The sequence below is a fragment of the Myxocyprinus asiaticus genome, chromosome 25 (genome assembly GCF_019703515.2).
Source record: "Myxocyprinus asiaticus isolate MX2 ecotype Aquarium Trade chromosome 25, UBuf_Myxa_2, whole genome shotgun sequence".
Classification (NCBI taxonomy): Eukaryota; Metazoa; Chordata; class Actinopteri; order Cypriniformes; family Catostomidae; genus Myxocyprinus; species Myxocyprinus asiaticus.
The window spans coordinates 18,283,188-18,309,917 of NC_059368.1; the positions used below are offsets into that span (position 1 = coordinate 18,283,188).

At 37.4% G+C, this 26,730-nt stretch overlaps 3 protein-coding genes and 1 non-coding gene across 6 annotated transcripts; all 4 read left to right on the forward strand.

The window, feature by feature from the left end:
- Positions 1 to 1,299: 1,299 nt before the first annotated feature.
- Positions 1,300 to 5,374, forward strand: LOC127416492 (Krueppel-like factor 11). Its single transcript, XM_051655891.1, has 4 exons — positions 1,300 to 1,475; positions 2,539 to 2,790; positions 3,709 to 4,615; positions 4,740 to 5,374. The coding sequence occupies exons 1-4, from the start codon at positions 1,446 to 1,448 to the stop codon at positions 5,024 to 5,026; spliced, it is 1,476 nt and encodes a 491-aa protein (XP_051511851.1). The 5' UTR covers positions 1,300 to 1,445; the 3' UTR covers positions 5,027 to 5,374.
- A 2,155-nt stretch (positions 5,375 to 7,529) lies between these two features.
- LOC127416494 (ribonucleoside-diphosphate reductase subunit M2) lies at positions 7,530 to 15,479 on the forward strand. 3 transcript variants are annotated; one of them, XM_051655896.1, is made up of 11 exons: positions 7,530 to 7,905; positions 8,925 to 8,984; positions 9,289 to 9,357; positions 9,920 to 10,066; positions 11,395 to 11,511; positions 11,595 to 11,728; positions 11,973 to 12,067; positions 12,147 to 12,280; positions 12,361 to 12,465; positions 12,975 to 13,088; positions 15,127 to 15,479. In XM_051655896.1, the coding sequence occupies exons 1-11, from the start codon at positions 7,900 to 7,902 to the stop codon at positions 15,277 to 15,279; spliced, it is 1,134 nt and encodes a 377-aa protein (XP_051511856.1). In that variant the 5' UTR covers positions 7,530 to 7,899; the 3' UTR covers positions 15,280 to 15,479. The 3 variants fall into 3 exon arrangements, with proteins under 3 accessions (XP_051511856.1, XP_051511855.1, XP_051511854.1); XM_051655895.1 differs by having other exon boundaries at positions 7,531 to 7,914; XM_051655894.1 differs by lacking the exon at positions 7,530 to 7,905 and having other exon boundaries at positions 7,963 to 8,984.
- Positions 11,763 to 11,899, forward strand: LOC127416558 (small nucleolar RNA SNORD94). Its single transcript, XR_007893144.1, has one exon. It is a non-coding gene; the product is annotated as a small nucleolar RNA SNORD94 (small nucleolar RNA).
- Positions 15,480 to 20,424: 4,945 nt separating the features above from the next.
- LOC127416495 (actin, alpha cardiac muscle) lies at positions 20,425 to 25,598 on the forward strand. Its single transcript, XM_051655897.1, has 9 exons — positions 20,425 to 20,529; positions 21,666 to 21,817; positions 22,004 to 22,132; positions 22,330 to 22,440; positions 22,529 to 22,613; positions 24,337 to 24,498; positions 24,702 to 24,893; positions 25,077 to 25,258; positions 25,349 to 25,598. The coding sequence occupies exons 2-9, from the start codon at positions 21,689 to 21,691 to the stop codon at positions 25,490 to 25,492; spliced, it is 1,134 nt and encodes a 377-aa protein (XP_051511857.1). The 5' UTR covers positions 20,425 to 20,529; positions 21,666 to 21,688; the 3' UTR covers positions 25,493 to 25,598.
- Positions 25,599 to 26,730: the final 1,132 nt, after the last annotated feature.

Below are 26,730 nucleotides of genomic sequence, written 5' to 3' on the forward strand. Positions count from 1 at the left end.
GATGTTTCTGTCTTTTACAAGAAATATCTGAAACTCTGAAAAAGAGGGAGGGACTGATCAAGCCTTTTGTCTGCTCAGCTCTGCTATCCCAGACAGACCTACCAAACCAAATCACATCCCTCCTGTGGGGACACACAATTAGGACGTTTATCCTTCCCACTGAAAAGGTGCTAACATTTCAACCCATTCTCACTAATCTTTTTAGGTTATTATCTTAGAAAACACATTGAGTTAACAAGACAGAAATGCATATAAAGGTTAGTGTTGCTGCAACAAAGAGATGCAGCATACTCATAGGCTCCGCCCTGGAATTCTTTCAGAGAAAGCTGTTCACTGAGGTTTACTGAGTTCATTTAGTTCAGTGAAACCCAAGTGTCTGTGTACGCACGTGATGCGGTTGTGACAACTGTCGTTTATTAAAGGCAGAAAAAAAAAGAAAAAGAAAATGGTTTTCGTATAGAATGTGCATCATAATTAGTTTTTTATTTATTATTTCATTTTCTTTAAATATATATATATATATATATATGTGTGTGTGTGTGTGTAGGTTAATTATTTGAATGTTATTATTGCTGTTTCTATTTTTATTAGAAGTAGAAATTGTCTTGCGTAAGCAGTATCTTTTCGTTATCTCACGATGTCCCCGTTTCCCCTCTGTGCAACAGTCGTAAGAGGCAACTAAACATTCATGAGACAGCCCAGTATTCAAATATTACCGTAATATATTACTAGTCGTCTATATAATACAAGCAGTAGGCTTGTATATATATATATATATATATATATATATATATATATATATATATATATATATATATATAAACCCCGCACAATTATGTTGCGGTAGGTTTTTCCTGTTTTTCTTTATGACTATTTTTGTCTTATTTCCATACCATACAGGCGTTGGCTCAGGAATTTCCAGTGTGGACTCATGTGTGCGCTCGTCTGCGCATGCCACACTCTGCTAGCACAGCGAGCCAGACGCGTGCGAGGATCTCACGATTCCGCTCTTTGCCGCGCCGACCTTTCCCCCAGTTCTCGAGCAACGAGTTCACCGGGTTTACACTGACACCGCTGACTCCTCAGTAACGCCCCCCAACAGCCACGCACCCCGTTTCCGCCAATCGCAGAGCGATCACGTACTGATCACGCGCTGTCTGCATCCTCATTGGTCCATTCCCGCTACACCTTTGTTTTTGATTGGTAACATGTTACCACCCGCCAGAGCGCTTTGAATTTTGTTTCTGTTTTTTTCCCCCTTTTCTGTTTCAGTTTTTTTTTTTTTTGGGTTTGTTTTTTTTTTTTGCGCCCCTGATTCACTCAGCTGAGGTTGGACCTTGCTGTAAAAAAGTGGTTAGACTTATATGCCCAGGGTTTGCTGAACGGTCGTATTACTACTGTCTTCCCGTTGCTGACTTTTGGCATCGCTTTTTAGAGATTCACGCATGCTGAATTTTGCTTCTGACTACCAACGGGTAAGTTTGTTTTCACTGACATAGTAGTTTATTAATTGCAACTTATATATTTATAATGTATATTTGCGCATTTACCCACTAATGACGTACGCTGTTGGTGTTACAAAGTTGCACCACATAGTAGCCTACATATTTTCATGCACATCGTTTGTTATATATAATTATACATAACTGTTGACTTAATTGCCTATTACACTTTACAGAACAGCTCCTGACTCTTTCAAGGAGCCACGTCCTCTGTGTAAAATTGTATATGTTTTATTAATTTAATTGTAAATAGTTATTTGCCGCAATCATTGTGCATTACCGTCATGTGAGCTTTGGCGTTGAACTGCAGTGCTACTTTAGGTTTCAAACTATTGTCATCGTTTTTTACGTGTTCGCGTTCTTATTTGCCCCCTTAACATATGCCAGTTTCATGTTTTGACGAAACATAATGGCTTCTCCTTAATGTATACATCTGATGTGATTGTGCCATTATGTTATACATTGTTTTGCTGTGTTCTAACAACGTTATCCGTTCTTTGCATTGTATTTTGCTTGGTGTAGCTGACCTATGCGCGAGGCTCCGTTATGACAAAAACAGTAACCTTAATGGAATATGTCTTGATGTGGTTTACCACCCATACTCTTTGCATGGCATACTCACATGGCGCTTTGGTTAGGTGCACGTCACTTTAAAATCTATATTTGGCGATGGGAGGTTCCCAGCAGCTCTGTGCGAGGGGCTGGGTGGGTGTAGTCGCCCAACAGTGGGGCCCCTTCCTTTGCTCATGAATGGCAGCAGCAATTTACAGTTCAGCACTCATCACATGATTCGTATGTTTGGCAAACAGTGCTACGCCGTTCATTTGTATCGCCATTTCTCCACGTTTATCGCATGTTAAACAACTGCATTGAGTACCCCCCTTTTTTCTTTTTTTTTTTTTAACAATGGCTCTTGATGCCTCTTCAAAGTGAATTAGATGTTATTGTGGTCATAACAGACTATTTCAGCAGCCAGTTTACCACTGTGGCATCAATATTATACATGTGCTTTATATCACCTTTTTATATTCCACAGTCCAGTCTAGTGGACAACTGTGAGATGATGATGATGATGGAGAAAAACAGGCATGACAGTGAGAAGTCCTGCTGCTCCACTCTGGAATACAATGACCTGCAGGCTGCAGAGGCTTTGGTATGCATGAGCTCTTGGGTCCAGAGGTCACACAAGCCTCGCCCACTAACGCCCACCTCAGACTCCTGTGATTCTCTTGCCTTGCAGCCTGAAGTCATCGAGTCCCCTAAAGACCTGGCCTCTCTCTCGTCACTGGTGAGTGACTGAATAAAAAAAAATGACTGCCTTGTGTTTGATGTTTGATACTGTATCCTCATTGCAATAGAGCGCAACAGTCAGGTTCTGAAAGTAAAAATCCCATTCATTTTCTTCATAGGCAAATTGAAACCTTTAAAGACAGACCAACTGTGAGCTCTCAGGTTGTTCACAGATGGTATATGCCTCTGTTGAAGCCATCTGTCCGAGTTAATTCAAGTTCATTGTTTAAAAATGGTTTAATAGTGGAAGTCCTGGTAAAGAACTACACTCTCCATGATCCAGCAGAGAAAGATCCACCAATCAGAGAATTGCGGCCAACAAAGTGCGCCAAAGGAGCTCTGCAGCTTATGCCCACTCCAATGACGCACTGTGAACGACGCAATTGAGTCGGTCTCCCAACACACTCAGACTACTGTGATTTGCAAATATCTGATTTTTTTGGCAAAAAAATTTTATATATTGGTTCTAATCTTAAAATCAACAACTATAAATCAATAGTTTATATTTTTAAATTTGATTACATCATTTGCAATGCTTCATGAGATTGTACTGTAGTTTGAGCCCTCATGAAAGACGGTAAATATACAGTCTTATTCATTTGCCTTTTTGTCTGTTTTTCAAATATTGTGATTCACCTCGGAACTGGTTGGTTTGTTTCATAGCATAGAACCCTTAATTTTATGAAATCCCTAAGGAAAAAATGAATGGGACAAATACTTTCAGAACCAAGATGGCTGAAAAAATGGGCGAATGAACCTGTGCTTAGAGAGCATTGCAAATAAATAAATAAATAATTTCAATCAAAGAAGGCTTTGAGCGTTTTGGATTCCATGGAAGTGAAACCTATTATGGTATACATTTTTTTGAAAGGGAAAGTGTAGAGTTACTCAAGCCAGTTCTCTTCTCTCCAACCAGTGCATGACCCCTCCCCATAGCCCGAGCTTCGCAGAAACTTCGGGCACAGCGATTCTCAGTACCTCAGTGGCAGGCTCAGGTCTCAAACCAGTCTTGTCACAGTCCAGACTATGCCCAGTCTTGACCAACAGGGCAATGTGTCATGTCAGCCTGCATCCCAGTACCACAGTCATGCTGAACCCAGCTCCACCACAAACCACAGAACAGCCCTCACTCCGCAGATCCACCAGTGTTATACGACACACTGCCGACAGTTCCATGGACCACAACATTCCATCACTGACCACAGGGCAGGAGAATCCATGTTCTTCGGAAATCCCCCTACAGCTCACAGAGCCCTGTGCCAACCCTACAGCAGAACTGCAAAGCTGCAATAGCCCGTGTGACACTGCAGATACTGAGAGAACTGCCCCCTCCCCTGACTCCACCAGCCCTGTTATCCCCACATCACAGTCTGCCTCTCAGGCCATTCCACAGTCCCCCATAGCTAGCCCCCCGGTGCTCTGTCAAGTGTTTCCTGTTAATGGGCAGACTGGAATCATCTCTGCATTTGTTCAGACCCCGGTTCAGATGCAGGCCTCAGGGTCAAAACCTATTCTTCCACAGACTGCCCCCCTCTCTCAACCTCTTCTGGTGAGCTCATCTGTGGCACAGGGCACTGTGATGTTTGTAGTCCCCCAGTCCCAGGTGTCTCAGGCCTCCACCTGCCAACAGAGTGTTGTTACCCTTGGGAACACTAAGCTCTTGCCGCTGGCCCCTGCGCCAGTCTACGTGCCCTCAGGTCAGAGTGGGGGAGTGACACAGTCTGACTTCTCTCGCAGGCGGAACTACGTCTGCAACTTCCAAGGATGTAAGAAGACCTACTTTAAAAGTTCCCACCTGAAGGCTCATCTAAGAACGCATACAGGTTTGTATTCATTTGGCAATCTAGCAAGCATTTTTTATGTTCTTGTAGGATGTACCCATAAACATGTTTGCTACCCTTAATTAACAAATATTTGGACTAAACAAACCTTTCTTCTGCATCTCAGGTGAGAAACCTTTCAGTTGCCATTGGGAAGGTTGTGACAAAAAGTTTGCCCGTTCCGACGAACTCTCCAGACACCGTCGGACACACACAGGTGAAAAGAAGTTTGTTTGTCCTGTGTGTGAGCGCCGGTTCATGCGAAGTGACCACTTGACCAAGCACGCTCGACGTCATATGACAACCAAGAGGTCCACAGCATGGCCAAATGAAGTTCGTGATCTCAACAAAATGGCCTCTTCCCAACCACCATCTTCCCTGCCCCTTAGTGTACTTCTTCCAGCCTCAAACTAGGTTGACACTCAGACCACTCACCTCAGGACAACACCCCACTGACCATTTTACTGGGGAAATATAAGAAAACCAAGGCTGCTACACATTCATGTACATAAAACAAAGTGACATTGCACTGGATTATTTTATTTTAATCATGGTTGTTTATAAGGAATTATTGTTTACTTTTATATAAGTTATGTCTCCCAATATGTATTTACTCCCTTTGCCAAAGGCTTTGCATCAGTTCATCTGTTACTTACTCTTGACTGTTGTATATTTGTATATAAATATCACTATCTATATGAATGTAATGTGTATTCAAACGTGCATTTATTGTTTATATATGAATAAATGTTATTGATGTTACTTCTGTTAATTGGACAGTATTCCTGTATGTGATACTACCTGCAATATTCCATATAATTTAATAATAAACATTTGTAGTAATAATTACAAATATCACTTGTTTTGTTGATATTTTTATAAGCCTAAAACATTAAAGCTAATATGTATATAATTTAACACTAATAATGTAATTCCCTCTGGCTAGGAAGTAAAATGACACTTGAAAACGATTGACTGAATAGGTTTTTCATACACTCAGGAATAGGCTAATAACAATTAGAAAAAAGTAGCATAAAAACGAGCTGACATTTATTAAAATGTGATGTGATACACAACGTGTATAACGTCAAGATTTAAAACAGACAATAGAATCATTACACAACCATGCACTGATATGACGACACCGTTACACAACAGTAGCTCAATGTAAATTCTCAACACGGTCACCCCACAGCACCCAGTAACAAACCTCCTCCAATCACATTGCGCGTTTGTGGAGCGATTAGGGGGCGCGACCAATCGCTGAGGGTGACGAGTTGTAAATATGGAAATAGCAGCATGAGTGACAAGTCATGTCTCCGCCCATTTGCCTTACTGACCGATATTTTGAAACGTAAAAGGGAAACAGAGTCGAAATAAACAAAACCACTGCCAATGCAATGGATGGCGATGTGTATTAGTATTATTATTATGTTCGTTGTAATGACATTTAATTAAATACATTTCAAATCATACAGTTTGAAAATGTGGAGAACTGGACAAATGCTCACTGCATGAACAACGGCCATTTGATTGTTAAAATATTACGATTAAACACTATTTGCTGTCGAATTAGACTAAACTTTTTCAGATATACACTGTGGAATCGTTATATCTTATAGAAACTGCATACAGATAAAATTCATCAAAATTGTTTTTTGTTACGACACCATATACTTGTACGTTGCGTTCTTATATAAGTCTGTTTGCTTTCTCTTCCTTCCCCCCAAATGTAGTGCTTAACTGTTCTTTGTGTTATATGCAGTAAAAAATAAAAATCAATAATTTGGTGGAAGAAATAAACATGTAAGGCAATTCTGCAAAACATATGTTCTATACATTTCCTTAATGCAAATTTTATTGGAATTCTTTCTTTCTTTCTTTCTAAAATGTTCACAGGAGAAGTGCCTGATTACTACCTGAAAAATGTATGTGTATTCTGTAACACGAAGAAAGAACGTTTACATAATTTATGTACGAAGATAACACATTTATACACTGTGAGTTAATATTATCATTTAAAGATAAATGTCTCTATTTTTAAGTTATAACCATGTCATTGAACACATTGCACATATTTTAGCATTGTAAATACTTTATTCATAAGAACACATTACTTCATTCTTCATCCTGATTTGAAATCGTTCTAGTTTAAATATCTTGTATTATGTAATCTCTTAAACTTCTAAATAATAGCAAGAAAAAACGATTTTTAAAGTGTTATGATCTTGTTTTTCTTTCTGATTAAGTTTATTAATATTATTATTATTATTATACATGTCTGTTTATAAATATTTTTTCTGTATTTTCCAAATGCAGTGCTTTCTGTTTTTACTGTATTATGAAAAAAAAAAAAAAAAGAGTCTGCCTTCTTAACGTGGAACAACTGTTATTTAACATGTACGCTAATAATCGCGTTTTACCTACTTTTCGCTAATGTTGCAAACTCATTTTTACTATAAAGGTCTCCCAAAGAGCAAGGTTTAAATCTGGTGAAGCGCGACTCCTGTTGTTTGATAATTAACATTACAGGCGGTTTCTCGATACCTAAACTATATTAGAGGCTTTATATCTTTTATCACAGGGCAGATGTTACGAGCATCTGCTGTTTAGTGGATAATGAATAGTGGAGACATTTTTGCTGTATTTTGTGCTTGTATATTTGTGCTATTTTCTACATTACATTATCATTTACCAACAGATAGCCACATAAAGCACACAGTTTAAGTAATCTGTGAGTTAAGTAAAACTGCACGCTACTGAATAAAACTTTTGTATTTGTATAACCGTTTAACTGTTACATAAATGACGGATTCTTACACAACCAACATTCAAGTCTTCCTGCCGCTAGTCGGCGGAGTCTCTAAAGCATACAGTGTTTTTACCCTCTACTTTGACCTCTTGGGCGTTTTTATTGTTCCTTTTCCCGCGTCCTGAAAATGTTTTTTTTTGTTGTTGTTAAAAGGCAACTGATATGAAAGTATTTAGCGTGTAATAATATACGTTTTGAAGTCATTGCGTTGGATTTTGTGCTAATGTCGTTTTTTTTTTTACTAAGAAAAGCTACGAGCTGTCGTGTTTGGTTCTGCTGGTAGTTTGTTGTGGTATAGACTTCGATCGTCTATAAAAATGCAAATGCTTTCTCTCTACATATTAACGCTCTTTTAATATACTAAAGTGTATGTTATATTAATAAATGATGCCCAACATGATCTTTGTACTTGTGGACAAGAGAAGCATCAACAATAACAACACAACATTTGGCGCCACGTCAAAGGGGTGGTTTTATGGAGGTATTAAATGTAAGCATGAAATGCCGTGTTGTACGTTCATGATTTCAAATCAATATTTCAGATGTACCGTATGATAGGAAGGCTTGACAGATGATGATTAAGGGTATTTTGATTGTTTACTCAAATCTGGCGCGAAACATTGGCTTCCTGTTAGTAGTTTTGAAAAAAAAAAAAAAAAAAAAGGCTTGGATTTGTGTCTGCATTATAAATAGAGGCACAGATAAATTCACTCTTTTCCCCAAAAGCAGTCGGGGTTTTCTTTTACCTTACATTGTTTATTGTTTAATGGCATCTGTGTCAGCTACAGTGCTGCAGTGGTTCCAGTGGCACTAGCCCTATATCTCATTGTTTTCTTTAAAACACTACTCCGCAAGTTTCGAAAATAATTACAAATAAAACCGTCTCACAAATATAAATTATATGGTTAAAAATACAAATATAAAGGTTTTCTTGTGTGGACTGTTAACAGTAAGATACATTTATAAAGTAAATTTCAAGTGGAATGTGTTGAATAAAATATTTTAAGAGGTAATATGAATAAGTTACGTTTTATTCATAATCGCGCCTTTTTTAAGGAACATTCTTGTATAACAACATGTTCAGTTTTTGTGTAACACTTTCCATCCCCCCAACACGTTTGAATTTCCCGCGAGATTAAAGTCCCCATGTGACGTCTTCTAGAATTTTGATTGGTTCTTCTTACGCAAAATTTAAAAGGACCAAACTAAGCTGCGAATTTGCCCTTTTCCTATTGGCTGCCGGTATTGAGCGCCAAGATCGAATATAAAAAGAGTTACACCGGCATTCATATCCGTTTTCTTCGCTCCAGCTGGACTGTGGTCTTTGGAACCCCTGCAGTTTCTTTTATTTATTTGTAGCTTTGTTTTATACATTATATTTTTTATTTTAGCCAAGTCGTTACAACTAAATAATCTCACTTATTTAAAAAAAAAAAGATTATATTACCTAACACTATAAATTTCACAATGCTGTCAACTCGATCTCCACTGAAAACCAAGAATGAAAACACTCTTTCTTCAAACATGACTGGCATGTCCTTTGTAGACAAAGAAAATACGGTAAGTGAATGCTTTGTGTTATTTGGTAAAACAGGTATACGTGTTATTTGTTTCAAAGGCGCATACTGAGGTACTTCAGTATTGATCGCGCTTAAATTTGAATCGGTTACCACTACATAAATATGATCTGTTGCTAACTAAATGGCAAGTGTTGCATAATTTGGTGATCATGATCTCGATCTTATATATATATATATATATATATATATATATATATATATATATATATATATATATATATATATATATATATATATATATATATATATATTTTTTTTTTTTTGTCTGATTCTTTTGTCCTCAGCCTCCCAGTCTGAACTCCACCAGAATCCTGGCGTCCAAAACGGCGCGCAAAATTTTTGACGATTCAGAGGTATGTTTGCTTCAACTTTATCGATTTACGTTTCTTCAGGATTGACACCAGTAATGTACGTTTATTATATTCATGTGTAGATCACTAGTTATAAAACTGTCTTGACAATGCTGCGTATAATTTGGCGGATTTAAAGCGCGCCAAGTTTGGCTCGCCCAGCCTCGCCATAGATGCTTTTGTTTTCATGTTAAACTCATAGGAACTAATCATAACGTCATTTTTAAAAATCGAGTATTTTCTGTTGGAGAGTAAATGTTACAGTTTACTGATGCAATATATTGATTTGGCGGGTCAGTAGTTCGAGCTGATTTGTGTAACGGCGCAGACTTTGTTTTCCATTAGCTTTAATGTACAGAATGGCGTTTCTTTTCTTCCTTTTATTTAAATTAGGTTAAGATTGATGTGACCATTTTTCTGTAGCTAGTCAAATTGAGATGCACCATTCTTTGTTTACAGCGGTTTTGTTCTAGGCGAACTACTGCACGCTACAAAAGTTTTCCATAGTAATCGTGCTTTGAAGTGTTACGGTATTTATCAGTGTTATTCTTTTTTTAACTTGAAGGAACAGACAAAAGCCAAGAAAGGGGATGCAGTGAAGGAGCCTCTTCTAAAGGAGAACCCCCATCGCTTTGTAATTTTCCCTATTCAGTACCATGATATCTGGCAGATGTACAAGAAAGCAGAGGCCTCCTTCTGGACTGCTGAGGAGGTATAATTAAAATTAGCTTAATTTAATTACTGATTAACCTGTAAGACAGGGATGGGCAACTTTTGAAAGAGGAGAGGGCCAACATTTTCTTCTCATTTCTAACAGGGTTCACCCCTTTACTCAATATCCTCATTGTGGGAAATCTATGCACAACTAATGCAATGTTCTTTTAAAGATTTTGTTACCTGTAACTTGCATTTTTACTAAAACATGCTGTTCACATGTACAAATTCATGTTCGATTGACGAGCAATATACTTCAGACTTACATTTTCTTGAAAATGTATCTCATTTGCATTGTCTACATTTGCAACAGACAAACACACAAATGAACAGGCAACATTTTCAACCCCACCTCATAAAACAGCTTGTAGGTATTAGTTAAAATCTAAATATTATCATCTGTAACATGTTCTTGTATCCAGTATTAACATTTCAGTGCATTAATACAAAACATTTCAGCACCACAACATACACGCACAGACCGAACAGTCCTGTGTGTCAGAAAACATTCTCTCTATTTGCAAGACTTTTCAACAGTCAGGCATCAATTGCCGCATTTCTTCAAAGTTTCTCCCTCTTATAACAACTTTTTCATTTTTCACAAGCACGAGCGAAATGGCATTAGATGTCTTTGGTGATTCCCGCACTGTCACGGATTTCATAAAAACTTTTGATGCTTTTTACCCTTGTATTTTATTTACCCTTTACATCTGTGAGGTGAGCAGCTCTGGTGTATTTATCTCTTCATACTGTACGCCTCTTTGATCACTTGATCAATGGTGTATTTGCAAATCAAATTGAAATCTTAAATGACAGACTTTTGTATCCAGGCAAACAAAAGACATGGGTTCCACCTGCGTACATTAACAATAGCACGCACTGTCGCTGACAAGCTGAGGTAAAATTTAGCTCAGTTTACCTTTATAAATGAGCAAGTGTAAGATGTTACATGCTAGAATCCTAGAGTGATCATCAGGTCTGCTAAGATCTGTTGACCAGAAGAGGTCACTTGTTGTAATAACATCATAAACTGAATGCAATTTTTACATAATCCCTTTTTCAAAGAAATAAAATCAGTCCTCAGTCTTGTCCGACAGGCCATATTCAATGATACAGAGGGCCGTATGCGGACCGCCAGTTGCCCATCCCTGCTGTAAGATGAGCAAAGTATGTCCCTGATTGGGATCTAGTGCTTTACTATCCTGGACAGTATGGCAGCATATGCAACAAAGCTGCATGTACTCCTGAAAACGTATGCACATTGCAGTATTTTGAAACGTGTGTGTGTGGTGGTTTTTTTTTTTTTTTTTTTTACCCCCTTCCAAGGTTGACCTGTCTAAAGACCTTCAGCACTGGGATTCTCTGAAAGATGATGAGAGATATTTCATCTCTCATGTTTTGGCTTTCTTTGCTGCAAGTGATGGCATTGTCAATGAAAACTTGGTGAGTTCAGAGGCAGTCTTTGACAAGCATGAATAATGGTTCAACCCAGTTCTTTAATGCACAGTTCTTCTGTGGTGCTCCAGGTGGAGCGATTCACTCAGGAAGTCCAAGTGACCGAAGCACGTTGCTTCTACGGTTTCCAGATTGCTATGGAAAACATCCACTCGGAAATGTACAGTCTGTTGATCAATACGTACATCAAAGATCCCAAAGAGAGGTGAGTTATTAGACTTTTTGTTATGAGAGTTTTGAGAGCAATGATGAGAAGCGCAGGGGTACGTACCTCAGCTGATAATGGGAGCTGGGTGTTGACTGCTCTGACATCAGTGGACATGTGGTCAGCTGATTGTATGGCGTCAGCACGAAATAGTCGCCTAAACTGAGCTCTCAATGTGTTTATCTATTGTGTACTTTAGTTATTTGGACACTGCCTTATAAAATGCTTTGTTTTCCTCATTTAGGGAATATCTTTTCAATGCGATTGAGACTATGCCATGTGTAAAGAAGAAGGCTGACTGGGCGATCAACTGGATTGGAGATAAAAACGCACAATACGGTATGTTTTTACGCCTAAAGTTGTCATGTCAATGATAAAAGCTTTGGCAAGTTGTAAATTTTTATTTTAAAATATACAGGGGAGAGAGTTGTGGCTTTTGCTGCTGTGGAAGGAATTTTCTTCTCTGGGTCTTTTGCTGCTATTTTCTGGCTTAAGAAGAGAGGACTCATGCCTGGACTCACCTTCTCCAATGAACTTATCAGCAGAGATGAGGTAACCATTTTAAGATGTGCCCTATCACTGATAAAAATTCTAAAATGTTGTTAAGTTATTTATTTTTTGTTATTCAACAGGGTCTTCATTGTGACTTCGCTTGCCTCATGTTCAAGCACTTGGTCAATAGGCCGTCAGAAGAAACCGTGAAGAAGATAATCACAAATGCAGTTGAAATTGAACAGGTTTGTGCACCTAGCATATAACACCAACAGGTGTAGCATTTCTGTTCAGTTTTGAAGGGATAGTTCAACCAAGATGGAAATACTGTCATTCCCTCACCCTCATATTCTAAACCTGTATGGCTTTCATTGAATGCAAAGGAGATGTTAGACAGAATTGTAGCTTTTGCTTTTTTTGTATGGAAAAATGCAAAGAAAGTGAATTGCGATTGAGGCTGTCCTTCTGTCTAACATTTTTTGTTTCCAATGGAAGAAATGAATTTCTGGTTGAAACAGTATGAGGGTGAGTAATTTAAACAATTCTCACTTTTGTGGGAGCTGCCCCTCTAAATGGGTGGTGTAGTTGTTTAAAAATATGGACTAGTTATCGAATGATTATGGGTTCAACCTGCAAAGGGTTTTTTTTTTTTTAATTTTTTATTTATTTTTTTAATATGATTGAGTGACTAAGAACCCCTCCTTCATCATTGACCACAATGACTCAAATTTGTATCTATCTTTTTGACTACTAGGAGTTCCTGACTGTGGCTCTACCAGTGAAGCTGATTGGCATGAATTGTGACATGATGAAGCAGTACATTGAATTTGTGGCTGACCGACTACTACTGGAGCTGGGTTTTGACAAGGTAGAATTTATCCATTTGACAAGTTTATATTGCCATTTACTATGTACATTCATTATAATCAAAATCATGTCTTGAAGCATTGGAAGCTACTAAAACTGATCACCCAACAATCGTGAAGATCTTAATCAAACTGTCATCTCTTGAAGCAAAAAGTTTTAATATTATTTTCTGCTGGGTACCTGGACACTCTGGAATCTCCGGCAATGAACAAGGAGACAGAGCTGCCAGAGAAGCACTATCTACTGAACCAGTAAAATGCCCTAAACCTTCCACAGATCTGAAACCAACTCTGAATGTATATATCAAAAACAAATGGCAGTCAAAGTGGGATCAATGTTTAAACAACAAATTACGAGAAATAAATCTTGTTGTTGGAACAAGATATGTGTTCCCTTTTAATGATCGCTGGGATCAAGTCATTTATACGCAATGCCAGATAGGACAAACAAGACTCCTGCATCAATTTTTACTATCAGGAGAAAATTCATCAAAGTGCTCATCTTGTCAGAACCCACTATCCATTAAACATATTTTACTGGACTGTCATACCTCTACACACCTGAGGAACCTGTATTATTCAGTTGATTCTTTTGAAAAGGTTTTTAATCTACCTTTAAATTTTAGGAAAAATGAATCAAACACCTCATTTAACTTATTTAACTAATTTTAAGTAACTAAACCTGGTTCCCGCCACGAATATAGCCATAGAAGCTGGCATGGTGTAAAAATGAATGAATGAAACAAACAAACATTTATTATAAACACAAGTTGTATTCAGTGTTGGATAAATTACTCAAAAATATTAATATACTACAGAACACATTACTTCTCATTGTAATTGGAGTACTGATTACCCCCCAATTTTCAACCCCCTTTTTGTTTTCAGCACTACGTGCATGTATATAAATGCACCATGTGTCAAATGGGTTCTTCAAATTATTTTAGAAATGTGTAACCAAAGAAATGCACTTAAAGAAACTGCATTGAGAGATTCAGAAACTTTAATACGATTTGCAATTATTTAAAATGTAATGTTACACTATGACCAAAGTGTTAAGATCACCGATAATTTGTAAAAAGTAGACTTGCTTTTCTAAAAGCAGAGATGCAAACTTTACTTTTAAAAGTAGTTTACCCAAAAAATATAATTGTCTAATTTACTCCCCATATGTCATCTTAAATTGTATGGACTTCTTCAGCCGAAAACAAATATTGTAATGTAGATCTGTTTGTACAATGCAAGTAAATGGTGATCCAATTTAAGCTCTTAAAAGGACATGAAGTATAAAATGTAAGACTCCAGTGGTTTAATCCATGTTTTCTGAAGTGATCCAATACATTTTTTTTAAACCAAAATGTATCTTTCATTATAAATCTTTACATCAGCAGTCTCCTTTTGTGATCAATATTTCAAGTTTGATTACTATTCTTAGTTCCTTCTAGCACTCTGCACATGCATCAAGCACTAGGAATTGTAATCGCTTGATCATGATCTGTAATTGCAAGAGTTTTTTTTTTTTTTCTCACCCAAAACCCAATTGGATTGCATCTGAAGACATGGATTAAACCACTGGAATGTTATGGATTACTTATTTGTACTGCTGTTATGTCCTTTTTTTGTAGTTTAAATTTGGTCATTATTCACTTGCATTGTAGGGGCAAACAAACGTATCCTTTTAAAAATGTCTTGTGTTCTGCGGAAGCAAGTCAAGAGTTTGAGATTATGTAAATTATTAGAAAATGATAAAAAAAAAAATATGAACTAATACTTTAAGAATGGTGAAATTGAGAAAATGGCAACTATTTTGCCAGCTTAACCTGCATAGACTATACATTTGCAGCTGTGACATTTCAGGCATTGTTATTCATAGGGAAATTAGTTTGAATCTCCATTACATGACAGCATGTAGTGTCTATGGCTGATTTCAGATCAGTATTGAGTTTCTAGGGGAGCACAGATGACACTTGCGCTCTGCATTGTCTGAGTTTTAACAGATGGATTTTGAGGTGTCCTTAACCTTCCTGAATTTCATTTTAGATCTACAAAGTGGAGAACCCTTTCGACTTCATGGAGAACATTTCTTTGGAGGGCAAGACAAACTTCTTTGAGAAGCGAGTTGGAGAATATCAGAGAATGGGAGTCATGTCTGGACCTACAGATAACACTTTCAGACTGGATGCTGATTTTTAAAACCTCAATCTTGAGTGCCTGAATGGACACTTCTAAAACTATAAACTTGCACTTTTCATCTTCAGATTTCATTCTGGATGAACACCAACACCCTTTATATTAGTTTACGATTTACAGTTTATGATTTTGTTTTTTAGTGTACTTGAATTGCTTTTATTTTTGGTTTTAATAAACAAATAAAATGAGAAATTCCCTCTGCTTATTTTCATCTTACTACTGCACTCTGTAACCTAATTGTCTTGACAATTTATTTTGTCAGAATATTCAGGTTTGTGTTTGGCTGATTGAATTGGTTCATGACGATGGCTTCAATTAATGTACTGCAGCGTTTTTAGCATTATACACTTGTGCCATGCTACAGGGGCTTTGTGCATTTGAGCAAATTAATTCAAACATGTTTGGAGGAAAAAGTAAAGTAAGCCAATTTGTAGTTAATTAGGTTCAGAACTATTAAGAGAATTGCTGTTAAGTCCTGTCACCTTTAGGAAAGGGTGTGGTATTGGGCCATAATAAAATAAAAAAAAAAAAGGTGCTCGAGTACTATGAACCGGGTTACCACAATCATGGAAATATCAGGAAATTCAAAAGTGTTCCAGGCTGTAAAAATGAATTAAATGGTCTTAAGATATCCTCTGCTTTAAAATATTTGGTTAAACGTTTGCTCTTTTGTAGAGTAAAACTTGCTTTAAGGCAGTAGTAAGATATCCTAGTTAATTGGTTTTCCTTTTTCAGTTTAGTACAGTGAATGGATTACATGGGTTTTCTGCATGCATGTAATGAAGAACAATATTGCCGATATGGAAACTTTCAAATCACTCTATATTAATAGTACTCATTATCTAGAGCACTCCTGGCATGAGCTGGGTGACCGCCCATTCTCCCCTAAGTGCTCTCCAAACATTACAAAGCACTTTCTGCATGGGACAGCATGAATTTAAGTTATAGAAGCAGTCCTAAACCCATAAATGGGCAAGGACAGAAAAATACACCAGCTAATTTAATGCAGGTTTCCAACACCATAGGATTCAAATAATTCAATTTCATATTTTCCTTCAAAATATTGCTTTTACTTTCAGATTTACAGTTTGTATCACATACAACAAAATACAATGTTGTTTTAATGTTTACATTCAAAAGAAAAATGACATTGGTAAATGTAAATACAAGCACAAACATTTTAGAGTGATTGGGCTATATAAAGGTGTTGTTAAAAAATAAAACTAACTCTTTTGTAAGTTGTTCCCATTTATTAAAAGGAATAGTTCATCCAAAAATGAAAATTCTGTTATTTACTCACCTAAAGGTTGTTCCAATCATGTGTGACTTTCTCTCCTACTTGGAACACAAAAGATGTTAAGCAAAATATTAGCATGAGTCACCATTCACTTTCAATGTATGGAAAAAAAATGCAATTAAAGTCAATAGTGACTGAAGCTGTTAATCCCTAACATTTCTCATAACATCTTTTGCATTCCACAGAGGAATGATCCTTTTATGAGTGATTTAGTGTGACACAAATGTCTCTGACTTGCCAGTTGATCGGTACTGCTGTAAAAACAGTGCCAAATGTCAGAATTGTCCTGTCAGTGCCAGTATATGTATAGTGATTGAGTCAGGGACATGTATATCATGCAGAGGATCATTTATAAGAGTGTTTCTTATTAGCATGCCTGTCAGCAGTCCATGATCCTGACTGTCAGTCTTTCGCTGACAACAGCTGCTTTATTTGCCATATCAACACACAATAGATCTTGTTAACATTATATCGCTGAGACAGCTCAGTATTGCAATGTGGAATTTCGTACCTTGGTTAATGAGATATGGAAACGAATAAACAGTAAATGATTAGATGTTCTTAGACAAGATATTCTGGAAATACCAGAAAATATTGCAGAAACTCTATCTAACCAAAGGGCCTGTAAACACTATAACCACCTTCAGCCCAGCTTTAGAGGAAGATCTCAGCATATTACAAAACACTCTGGCATGTGCCCATGCAGGGCCATGTCACAAACAGGATGATAAACAAACAATTGTTCTCCATGCAATGAATGTTAAAAAAGCATTTGGGGCTAACAGTTGCCACACTCCAAATGGGGGTCTACAGGGAAGTGCAGCTGTCTGAAACAGGCAAATCCTGTGTCCCCTGCATGCCCTTTTAAGGAGAGAAGGCATTTGTCTGACCATTACTGTAGACCACTGCCCCCCCTCCCCACCCCATTCATAAATGATGCTAATAGATCACAGCCTAGTAAATAATGCCACAGTAGAATTATGACTCCAAAAGGAAGACACAAATTCCTTTTGCGTTTTGAGTTTATCTTTCCTTTTCCTAACATTATTAGTATCAAATGCATCCATAAAATTTCAAGAATAAAGTTGTAACATTACGAGAATAAAATCATACAATTTTGAGAATAACCTCACAATAATAAAGTATTGAGAATGAATTTTTTTATATTCATAATGCTAAGACTTTATTCTATTACTACACCTTGCAATGTGACAACTTTATTCTCAAAACTTTATGACTTTATTTTCATAAAAGGCCTATTATGAGATTATTCTCAAAATATTATTAGTGTTAGTGTTAGGGTTATCCTCAAAAGACTTTGGCACTATATGTGGCACTAGAACAACATCGTAATTTTTACCTGATCTAACCCTTAAAAATTAGTTTTGTTGGTGTAACCTAATGTTGTCAGGTTCATTAAGGCTTATTAAATAAGTCTTACCAGATAATTTAGATTGTACCACATGAAGCACATTTTTTAGACTAACATTTTTGTCAGTGTAGTCAAAGAGACTACTGATTTCAGTCATAACTCAATATTGACAAATGTGTAGCAAATACATTTTGGCTTTGCACTGCAGTACAGTTGACAGTTTGTTACCTGTGCCTAAATTCTATTGCATTATTGCAAAGCAAAAGATTAACAATGACTTCATTTTGCATCATCAGAGCTATATTAAGATGCTGGTATCGGCCACAGTACATGAGGGTTCGAGGGAATCCTAAAGGATTGTGTTCTGTAGATATGCTATTAGGCAAGTGTGAAAAACACCTAATAATAGTACATCTAATAGAGGCTTGAACTTTATGGTGCTCAAAAATGCACACACATAATCCAACTTTATCATGACCGACCGAAGGGCCAATAAGAAACTCCAGAAATCTGAAACGAAAAGAGATAACTAAAGGTTAGAAAATGCTATCCCACTGATATCACAGTCTTTTTCAGTCAGCCTTAAGCTGTCAGGATCACAAATAGAACATTATCTTCTGTCCACCAAGCCTGAAAAAACACAAAGATAGCATCACACCAAGGCAGGAGACACTTTCAGTGTTAAATGATCTACTCCATTTTATTAAGATGTTGAAAGAAAATAAATAATTTATTCATAAGACAGGTTATGCACATTTTAATGTCCTGTACACCAGTTTAACCCAAAGTGTATGCATAGTATCAAAATAAATGTGCTTCATATAATTAATATAAATTAAGCAGATTTATTCAAGTCAAAAATATAACTTCAACCTAAATATCAACAAAAGTAATTTTTTAGGGCTGAGTTTGGGTAGAAATACAACCCAGGCTGTTTAGAGGAAAAATGCTTTGTTTTCTCATAATGTTGAATGAAAGAGATAATGGGTGAGGAGGTGACAAATAAGGAGATGGAGCTAAGCAACCAACACTGAGGAGCAGCAATGATGTTTAGCCAGGAGCACCTGTTACTTACCATGACCTTAAAAGGAGAGAACTGAGCCAATCAGAGAACAGCAGTCCTGGACAGCAGTTGAGAAAGGACACAGGCCTTTCTAACACTCCCACACCTCTCAGCTGTCTGGCATGCTTTGAGCCCCATCACATTCCAGGCCCCGGGCCATTTGACAAAGGTAGCATTACTCAGGTCTGGGTCCTTAGTGTCATCTAGTGTTACATCTCCCTTCTTCTGATTCTCTGTGTAGTCTAACTAGATGTTATACTGTGACCTTCCACCCCACATATATTGGTTGATGGTTCTATGTCAAAGATCATGAAATGTTTGATAAATGAGGGATTTCTTTATTCCTTTCAGTGCATGTGATAGTTAAAACCCTAAAATTAACATTTAAACACATGATATATCACAATTATCTGTTTTGTGTATGTAATGCCTAGGCAATCACAAACTCATTATTGTGCATCTGCTATTTTCTACTTTTGCATAACATGCATAACTTCTCTGCTGAGTTGTTGTTCAGAATGGTATCATTTAAATAGATGAAAGGTTAACAAAACATATGTCTTTGTCCACATTCAGAACATACAGTAAAAAATCTTCCATCTATTTATAAGATTAAAAAAAAGTATGTAATTATTTAAGGAAATGTAATTAAAATAAATTAAGTGAAATACATTATTAATTGCACACTTTAAAAATTGGTAACTTGCAACTGTTTCCTCAAAGATCTATTTCTGCTTTATCTAACCAAAAAAATAAATAATATTATTTAACATCACTGAATAAACCTTAATATATTGTGTTACACACACACACAACTTATTTCAAGGGTTCAATCAGGTAGAAATAGCTCCTTAAGGTAGCAATTGCAGGTTACCTCTTTTGACAGTGTATAATTTAATTAAATTAAATAAAAAAAAAAAGAAATATTTTGTATATTTTTATTAGTGTATAAAACAATGCTGTTCTTTATGATGGAGTCATATTTCTGAAGAACCATCCATTATAACGGTTTTGTGGTTTTTGTCACACATCATAACAAAATATGACATAAATATCTAAATTAACTGGATTTATTAAGTCAAAAATCTTATTTAACATCACTGAATCAACCTGAACACATTAGGTTGCACCATCAAAACTAATTTCAAGGGTTTGATCAAGTAGAGGTAGCTCCTTAAGGCAACAATTGTAGGGTACCACTTTTTCACACTATAATAAAAACCAATGGGGAATGATCAAAGAGTAGTACTTGATTTGATGTTTGATTTTTGTACCAAATAGGAACTGTCATCTCCTGAAAAACATTGTCCATTTTGGTTATCTTGTCAGGACCACCAAGCATAGGATACTTACTATGGGCCATTTTTCTAGCAGTTCTTATTTGGTGTTTTATGAACTCCAGAGCCCGCCTCTGAACCCCAATCTGCCCCCACCTCCCCCCCAGCTACTACCATATTTAAGGGGCATCCTTCTCCCATGCCCTTCATCCCAGTGGAAACTCCAGTCTTGTGCTACAACTTGGTGAGTGTTTGCTTCTATCTTTATCTCTATGGAGTACTGAATATTTGAGAAGGAGTAGCCCTTGTGCAGTATTAGGATGCAACACTTCGCCTCCTACATGGGAAGAAACATTATTCTTTGGAAATCAACAATGTGCTGTTAATAAAACGAGGGATAATTGGCTACATTTACATTTATGGTCTCCAAATGGAGACTGACAATATAATTCTGCATGTCATTTTTCACGTTGTGTGATAAGATTGTAGCTGTAGCTGTACCTAGTGAATGTATAAAATTGATGCTTACCCATTCTAGTAAAGCATGAGGTAATATTGATGGGAAATAATTAAGGAGATAGAAGTCAACATGAGTGTATCCATAAAGTGAGCTTTGGTAACTGTACTTGTAACTTACTGGTAATTCTGTTATGGACAGTGAGTGACTGATGTGATGTTGCTTGGATTAGAATCCTTGTCTAGTTCCAGTAGGGGTCACTTAAGATGCACTAATAAAGAAAGTCATCAACAGATGTAGTGAAGTGGCAAATGTTGCCAGTAGATCCCTTAAGCTTCAGTTTGGACAGCTGAGACAAGCTTTAATTCCTGCTGTCACTTGTCAACAGGCAACTGTGAAATAGCAGCAGATAGGACACTCGGTCAGGGGCTTCCGTTTGGAATGACAAGAGCTGATGGTTTGGAATGACAAGTGCTGATGCCTAAAATAGTTTAAAGGGGATCTGCTGAGCCCCTTTTGGCCTTTTGTTGGCCTTGTCTGATGCTACATTTTTATGGCAGGCTCTATTTTGACCAAACGAATACTGGTGAATTTAAGTTAAAGTAAAAAAAAAAAAAAATTTTTTTTTTTTTATAAGTTTGAGATTTATGCACTAGAGTAAAAAGGAAAGTATCAGCTTTCCAAATATAATTATTTTTCTACTCTAAACCTTGCAGAGATATAATAATTTAAATGATGGCTTTTTAAGTGCATAAAACTGAAAATGTGTTTTTGGATCAAAATGACTCAGAACGATGGAGCAGGTCACAACTGAATAGGTGTGGGTATTCATTTATTGAAATTAATGTTATAATATGTCAGAATGAGTTATTACCTAATTGTACCATAATACGCTCTCCTAATGTATGTTTTCCTCCTCGTAGGACCATCCTAGACAAAAACAATCATGTGTGATGACGATGAGACCACCGCACTCGTGTGCGACAACGGTTCTGGTTTGGTCAAGGCTGGGTTCGCCGGTGATGATGCTCCCCGTGCTGTCTTTCCCTCTATTGTGGGCAGACCCCGTCACCAGGTGGGCCTCCGAAACATTTAATAAATTTCTGGTTCCAGCCAACATCTAACCTGTTGCTTAATTGGAACTGGAAAACTATGTCAAAATTAAAGTTGATCATTGCAACGTGTTTTTCAAACAAATTGATTGTTATATAATTGTAGGTGCTTGGTGATGTCTCAACCATGACTTTATTTTCCCCAACAGGGTGTGATGGTTGGTATGGGTCAGAAGGACAGCTACGTCGGAGATGAGGCCCAGAGTAAGAGGGGTATCCTCACTCTGAAATACCCCATCGAGCACGGCATCATCACCAACTGGGATGACATGGAGAAGGTAGCCATCAAAGACTTAAAACATAATGCAAACAGATGAACCCAGAATAACTGTATAGATTACTGTAGCTCTAAATTATTCATTTAGTTCAATCATTGCAACATGAGACGGATTTTATTCTTATTAGATAACAAGTAAACCTACAACTTATGAGCAGTCACTTAGGGATTCACCCCATTCATCCATTCATTCATTAGATCTGGCATCACACCTTCTACAACGAGCTGCGTGTTGCCCCTGAGGAGCACCCCACCTTGCTCACTGAGGCCCCCCTCAACCCCAAGGCCAACAGGGAAAAGATGACACAGGTAAACTCACCAGTTCTTGGATTTTCATTTACTGCTTTATCAAAGTTTATGAATACCAGTGCTAAAACTGACTTTCTCCCTTTTTAAGATCATGTTTGAGACCTTCAATGTCCCAGCCATGTATGTTGCCATTCAGGCTGTGCTGTCCCTGTACGCCTCTGGTCGTACCACTGGTCAGTGTCTGTCAAATCTCTAGAAGCAATACATACAGTTGAAGTCAGATGTTTACATACACCTTAGCCAAATATATTTAAACTCAGTTTTTCACAATTCCTGACATTTAATCATAGAAAACATTCCCTGTCTTAGGTCATTAGGATCACTACTTTATTTTAAGAATGTGAAATGTCAGAATAATAGAAGAGAGAATGAATATTTCAGCTTTTATTTCTTTCATCACATTCCCAGTGGGTCAGAAGTTTACATACAATTTGTTTGTATTTGGTAGCATTGCCTTTAAATTGTTTAACTTGGGTCAAACATTTTGGGTAGCCTTCCATAAGCTTCTCACAATAAGTTGCTGGAATTTTGTCCCATTCCTCCTCACAGAACTGGTGTAACTGAGTCAGGTTTGTAGGCCTCCTTGCTCGCACACGGTTTTTCAGTTCTGCCCACACATTTTCTATTGGATTGAGGGCAGAGCTTTGTGATAGCCACTCCAATATCTTGACTTTGTTGTCCTTAAGCCACTTTGCCACAACTTTGGAGGTATGCTTGGGGTCATTGTCCATTTGGAAGACCCATTTGCGACCAAGCTTTAACTTCATGGCTGATGTCTTGAGATGTTGCTTCAATATATCCACATAATTTTCCTTCCTCATGATGCCATCTATTTTGTGAAGTGCGCCAGTCCCTCCTGCAGCAAAGCACCCCCACAACATGATGCTGCCACCCTCATGCTTCACGGTTGGGATGGTGTTCTTTGGCTTGCAAATTTCACCCTTTTTCCTCCAAACATAATGATGGTCATTATGGCCAAAAAGTTAAATTTTTGTTTCATCAGACCAGAGGACATTTCTCCAAAAAGTAAGATCTTTGTTCCCTTGTGTACTTTTAAACTGTAGTGTGGCTTTTTTATGGTGGTTTTGGAGCAGTGGCTTCTTTCTTGCTGAGCAGCCTTTCAGGTTATGTTGACATAGGACTCGTTTTACTGTGGATATAGATACCTGTTTCCTCCAGCATCTTCACAAGGTCCTTTGCTGTTGTTCTGGGATTGATTTGCACTTTTTGCACCAAACTACGTTAATCTCTAGGAGACAGAATGCGTCTCCTTCCTGAGTGGTACGATGGCTGCGTGGTCCCATGGTGTTTATACTTGCGTACTATTGTTTGTACAGATGAACGTGATACCTTCAGGCATTTGGAAATTGCTCCCATGGATGAACCAGACTTGTGTTTTTTTTCTGAGGTCTTGGCTGATTTCTTTTGATTTTCCCATGATGTCAAGCAAAGAGGCACTGAGTTTGAAGGTAGGCCTTAAAATACATCCACAGGTACACCTCCAATTGACTCAAATTAGCCAATTAGCCTATCAGAAGCTAACTGGCTAATTGTCTAAAAGCTCGACATCATTTTTTAAAAATTTTCCAAGCTGCTTAAAGGCACAGTTAACTCAGTGAATGTAAATTTCTGACCCACTGGAATTGTGATATAGTCAATTAAAAGTGAAACAATCTGTCTGCAAACAATTTTTGGAAAAATTACTCATGTCATGCACAAAGTAGATGTCCTAAACAACTTGCCAAAACTATAGTTTGTTAATATGTAATCTGTGGAGTGGTTAAAACATTTGTTTTAATGACTTCAACCTAAGTGTATGTAAACTTCTGACTTCAGCTGTATATTATTACATACACATATAAGCAATACTTGACATGCCAGTGTCCTGCTGTACAGGTATCGTCCTGGACTCTGGTGATGGTGTGACCCACAACGTCCCCATCTATGAGGGTTATGCTCTTCCTCACGCCATCATGCGTCTGGATCTGGCCGGTCGTGACCTGACTGATTACCTGATGAAGATCCTAACTGAGCGTGGTTACTCATTCGTGACCACAGGTGGGTGCTCAATAAAGAGTCATACTTCAATCTATCCTGTTGAATATGAAAAATTGAAGCAAACATAGTACGGCGTTTGTAGTTTAAAAGTATGTTTTAATAAAGTACATACTGTATGAGTTCAATGCCTGGGCCAGAAATACTGTATTCACAGTGCATACAGTATACTTGCACTTAGTCTCTAAATATTTTCTTTTCCATAGCTGAGCGTGAGATTGTGCGTGATATCAAAGAGAAGCTGTGCTATGTCGCTCTGGACTTTGAAAATGAGATGGCCACTGCTGCCTCTTCCTCTTCTCTGGAGAAGTCCTACGAGTTGCCAGACGGCCAAGTCATCACCATTGGAAACGAGCGTTTCCGCTGCCCTGAAACCCTCTTCCAGCCTTCTTTCATCGGTATGTGTTGTTTGTGCCTTTCAGGACCCCAAACCTCTTTACAACTCCCCTTGTGTTGCTGTGCCCACATTAAAATTATCACAAAGTTCTTCCTTGCTCTGTGTAAACATGCAAATGCTGTAGGTTAACTTAGTTACTTTAATCATTATATAATCATGTGAATTTGCTCATTGCTCCTGACAGGTATGGAGTCTGCTGGTATCCATGAGACTGCCTATAACAGCATTATGAAGTGTGATATTGACATCCGCAAAGATCTGTATGCCAACAATGTCCTGTCAGGTGGTACCACCATGTACCCTGGTATTGCTGACCGTATGCAGAAGGAGATTACTGCTCTAGCCCCCAGCACAATGAAGATCAAGGTAAACATCAATGTCACTGAATGAGCTGTTTGTTCTTATATAGTTCCAGTACTACAGTCTAAAGCTCATCTTGCCATGTTCGCTCTCTAGATCATTGCTCCTCCTGAGCGTAAGTACTCTGTCTGGATCGGCGGTTCCATCCTGGCTTCCTTGTCCACCTTCCAGCAGATGTGGATCAGCAAGCAGGAGTATGATGAGGCAGGTCCCTCCATTGTCCACAGGAAGTGCTTCTAAACCGCCAACCTCATCGATCCAACTACCCCCTCTGTCTGCATTTGTACTGTGCCTTTTACTGTATATACATGTTCTGTTGTAATAAAAGTTGTGACATGTAACAGTATTCTCGACTCTCTTTGTGTTTTGTCTTTGAGTATTTAGTTACTGAAGACAAGGCAGCTATTACGTGAGCTGACAAAAACAACCCTTTCTATAGTTTTACTCTTTGAATGATCAAGGATCTGTGTTTTTTTCCCCAACTAATTGATAGGCCTATCAGTTTAAATCCTAAATTCCTAAATGCGGATAATCTACCATAAACTACAAGACATATAGGGTTTGACATGGACAGTTAAAAGTCACTAGATTTGAACTTAGTGGTGCCTGATATCTTTGGCTATACACAGGAGGTACACTCATATATTGGGGAGACTAGGGCTAGTTGTCTTTTGAGGAAGTTGTCACAAGGACTATACTGTATCTCAGTTACTGTAAGGTTTTGATTCCAATTGCACATATGTTTTTTTTTTTTCTGTGGTATTGTATGTTGGTTTCAACCACCTAGTTTAAAACTGCCTTAAATTAGAATCATTTTGAGAATTCTGTGCTCCAAACTTAAATTTAATATTCAACATAAACAAATACAACTTCATACATCATATGAGACAAAGGCCAATTATAAAGGTAGATTAAACTTAAAAATTGAACTGTACTCTTAGGACAAATCTTTTTTCCTTGTCAATAACAGTGGAAATGGTCAATAGTTTTGTTTTTAGCAAAGAATTGAATGCATGCATGTAGAAATTTACATTTATATATATAAAATTTTATGCTTGCCCCAGTCTCCTTTATCTGCCATAATAGGACTCTCAGTTGAATAATGCATAAAAAGAAGTTATCAAGGTTATCAAGAAATCAAACACAATTAACAGAAGCCCCCCTCCCCCCATTTAAATCCATATGCAAGCTTAGTGCACAATGCAGAGCCTGTTCCAGAGAATAGACTACTACAGAAAATTAATTAATTATGCTAAGCTGGTATTTGTTTTCTAAGGAGAGGGAGATAAATTAATTGTTTGCTGTTAATGTGTCATAACAAGACAAAAATGTACATATAGGACAGGCTATAATTTTGTCCATAGCGAGTGTTAAAGTCCTCTGACAGATGCATAACATACACTCAGACTATAATGACACATAGGCGATGTAAACACATAACATATTAAAAATAATAATAATAAAAAAGTTTTTATTTT

Excerpts from the sequence above, each read along its gene's own strand:
- LOC127416492 (XM_051655891.1), top strand. The coding sequence starts at position 1,446 with ATGCTGAATTTTGCTTCTGACTACCAACGG. Across the intron at positions 1,476-2,538 it reads TTGCTTCTGACTACCAACGG|TCCAGTCTAGTGGACAACTG; the intron begins GTAAGTTTGTTT and ends TATATTCCACAG. Across the intron at positions 2,791-3,708 it reads TGGCCTCTCTCTCGTCACTG|TGCATGACCCCTCCCCATAG; the intron begins GTGAGTGACTGA and ends CTCTCCAACCAG.
- LOC127416494 (XM_051655894.1), top strand. The coding sequence starts at position 8,892 with ATGCTGTCAACTCGATCTCCACTGAAAACCAAGAATGAAAACACTCTT. Across the intron at positions 8,985-9,288 it reads TTGTAGACAAAGAAAATACG|CCTCCCAGTCTGAACTCCAC; the intron begins GTAAGTGAATGC and ends TTTTGTCCTCAG. Across the intron at positions 12,281-12,360 it reads AACTTATCAGCAGAGATGAG|GGTCTTCATTGTGACTTCGC; the intron begins GTAACCATTTTA and ends GTTATTCAACAG.
- LOC127416495 (XM_051655897.1), top strand. The coding sequence starts at position 21,689 with ATGTGTGATGACGATGAGACCACCGCACTCGTGTGCGACAACGGTTCT. Across the intron at positions 22,133-22,329 it reads ACTGGGATGACATGGAGAAG|ATCTGGCATCACACCTTCTA; the intron begins GTAGCCATCAAA and ends TTCATTCATTAG. Across the intron at positions 22,441-22,528 it reads ACAGGGAAAAGATGACACAG|ATCATGTTTGAGACCTTCAA; the intron begins GTAAACTCACCA and ends TCCCTTTTTAAG.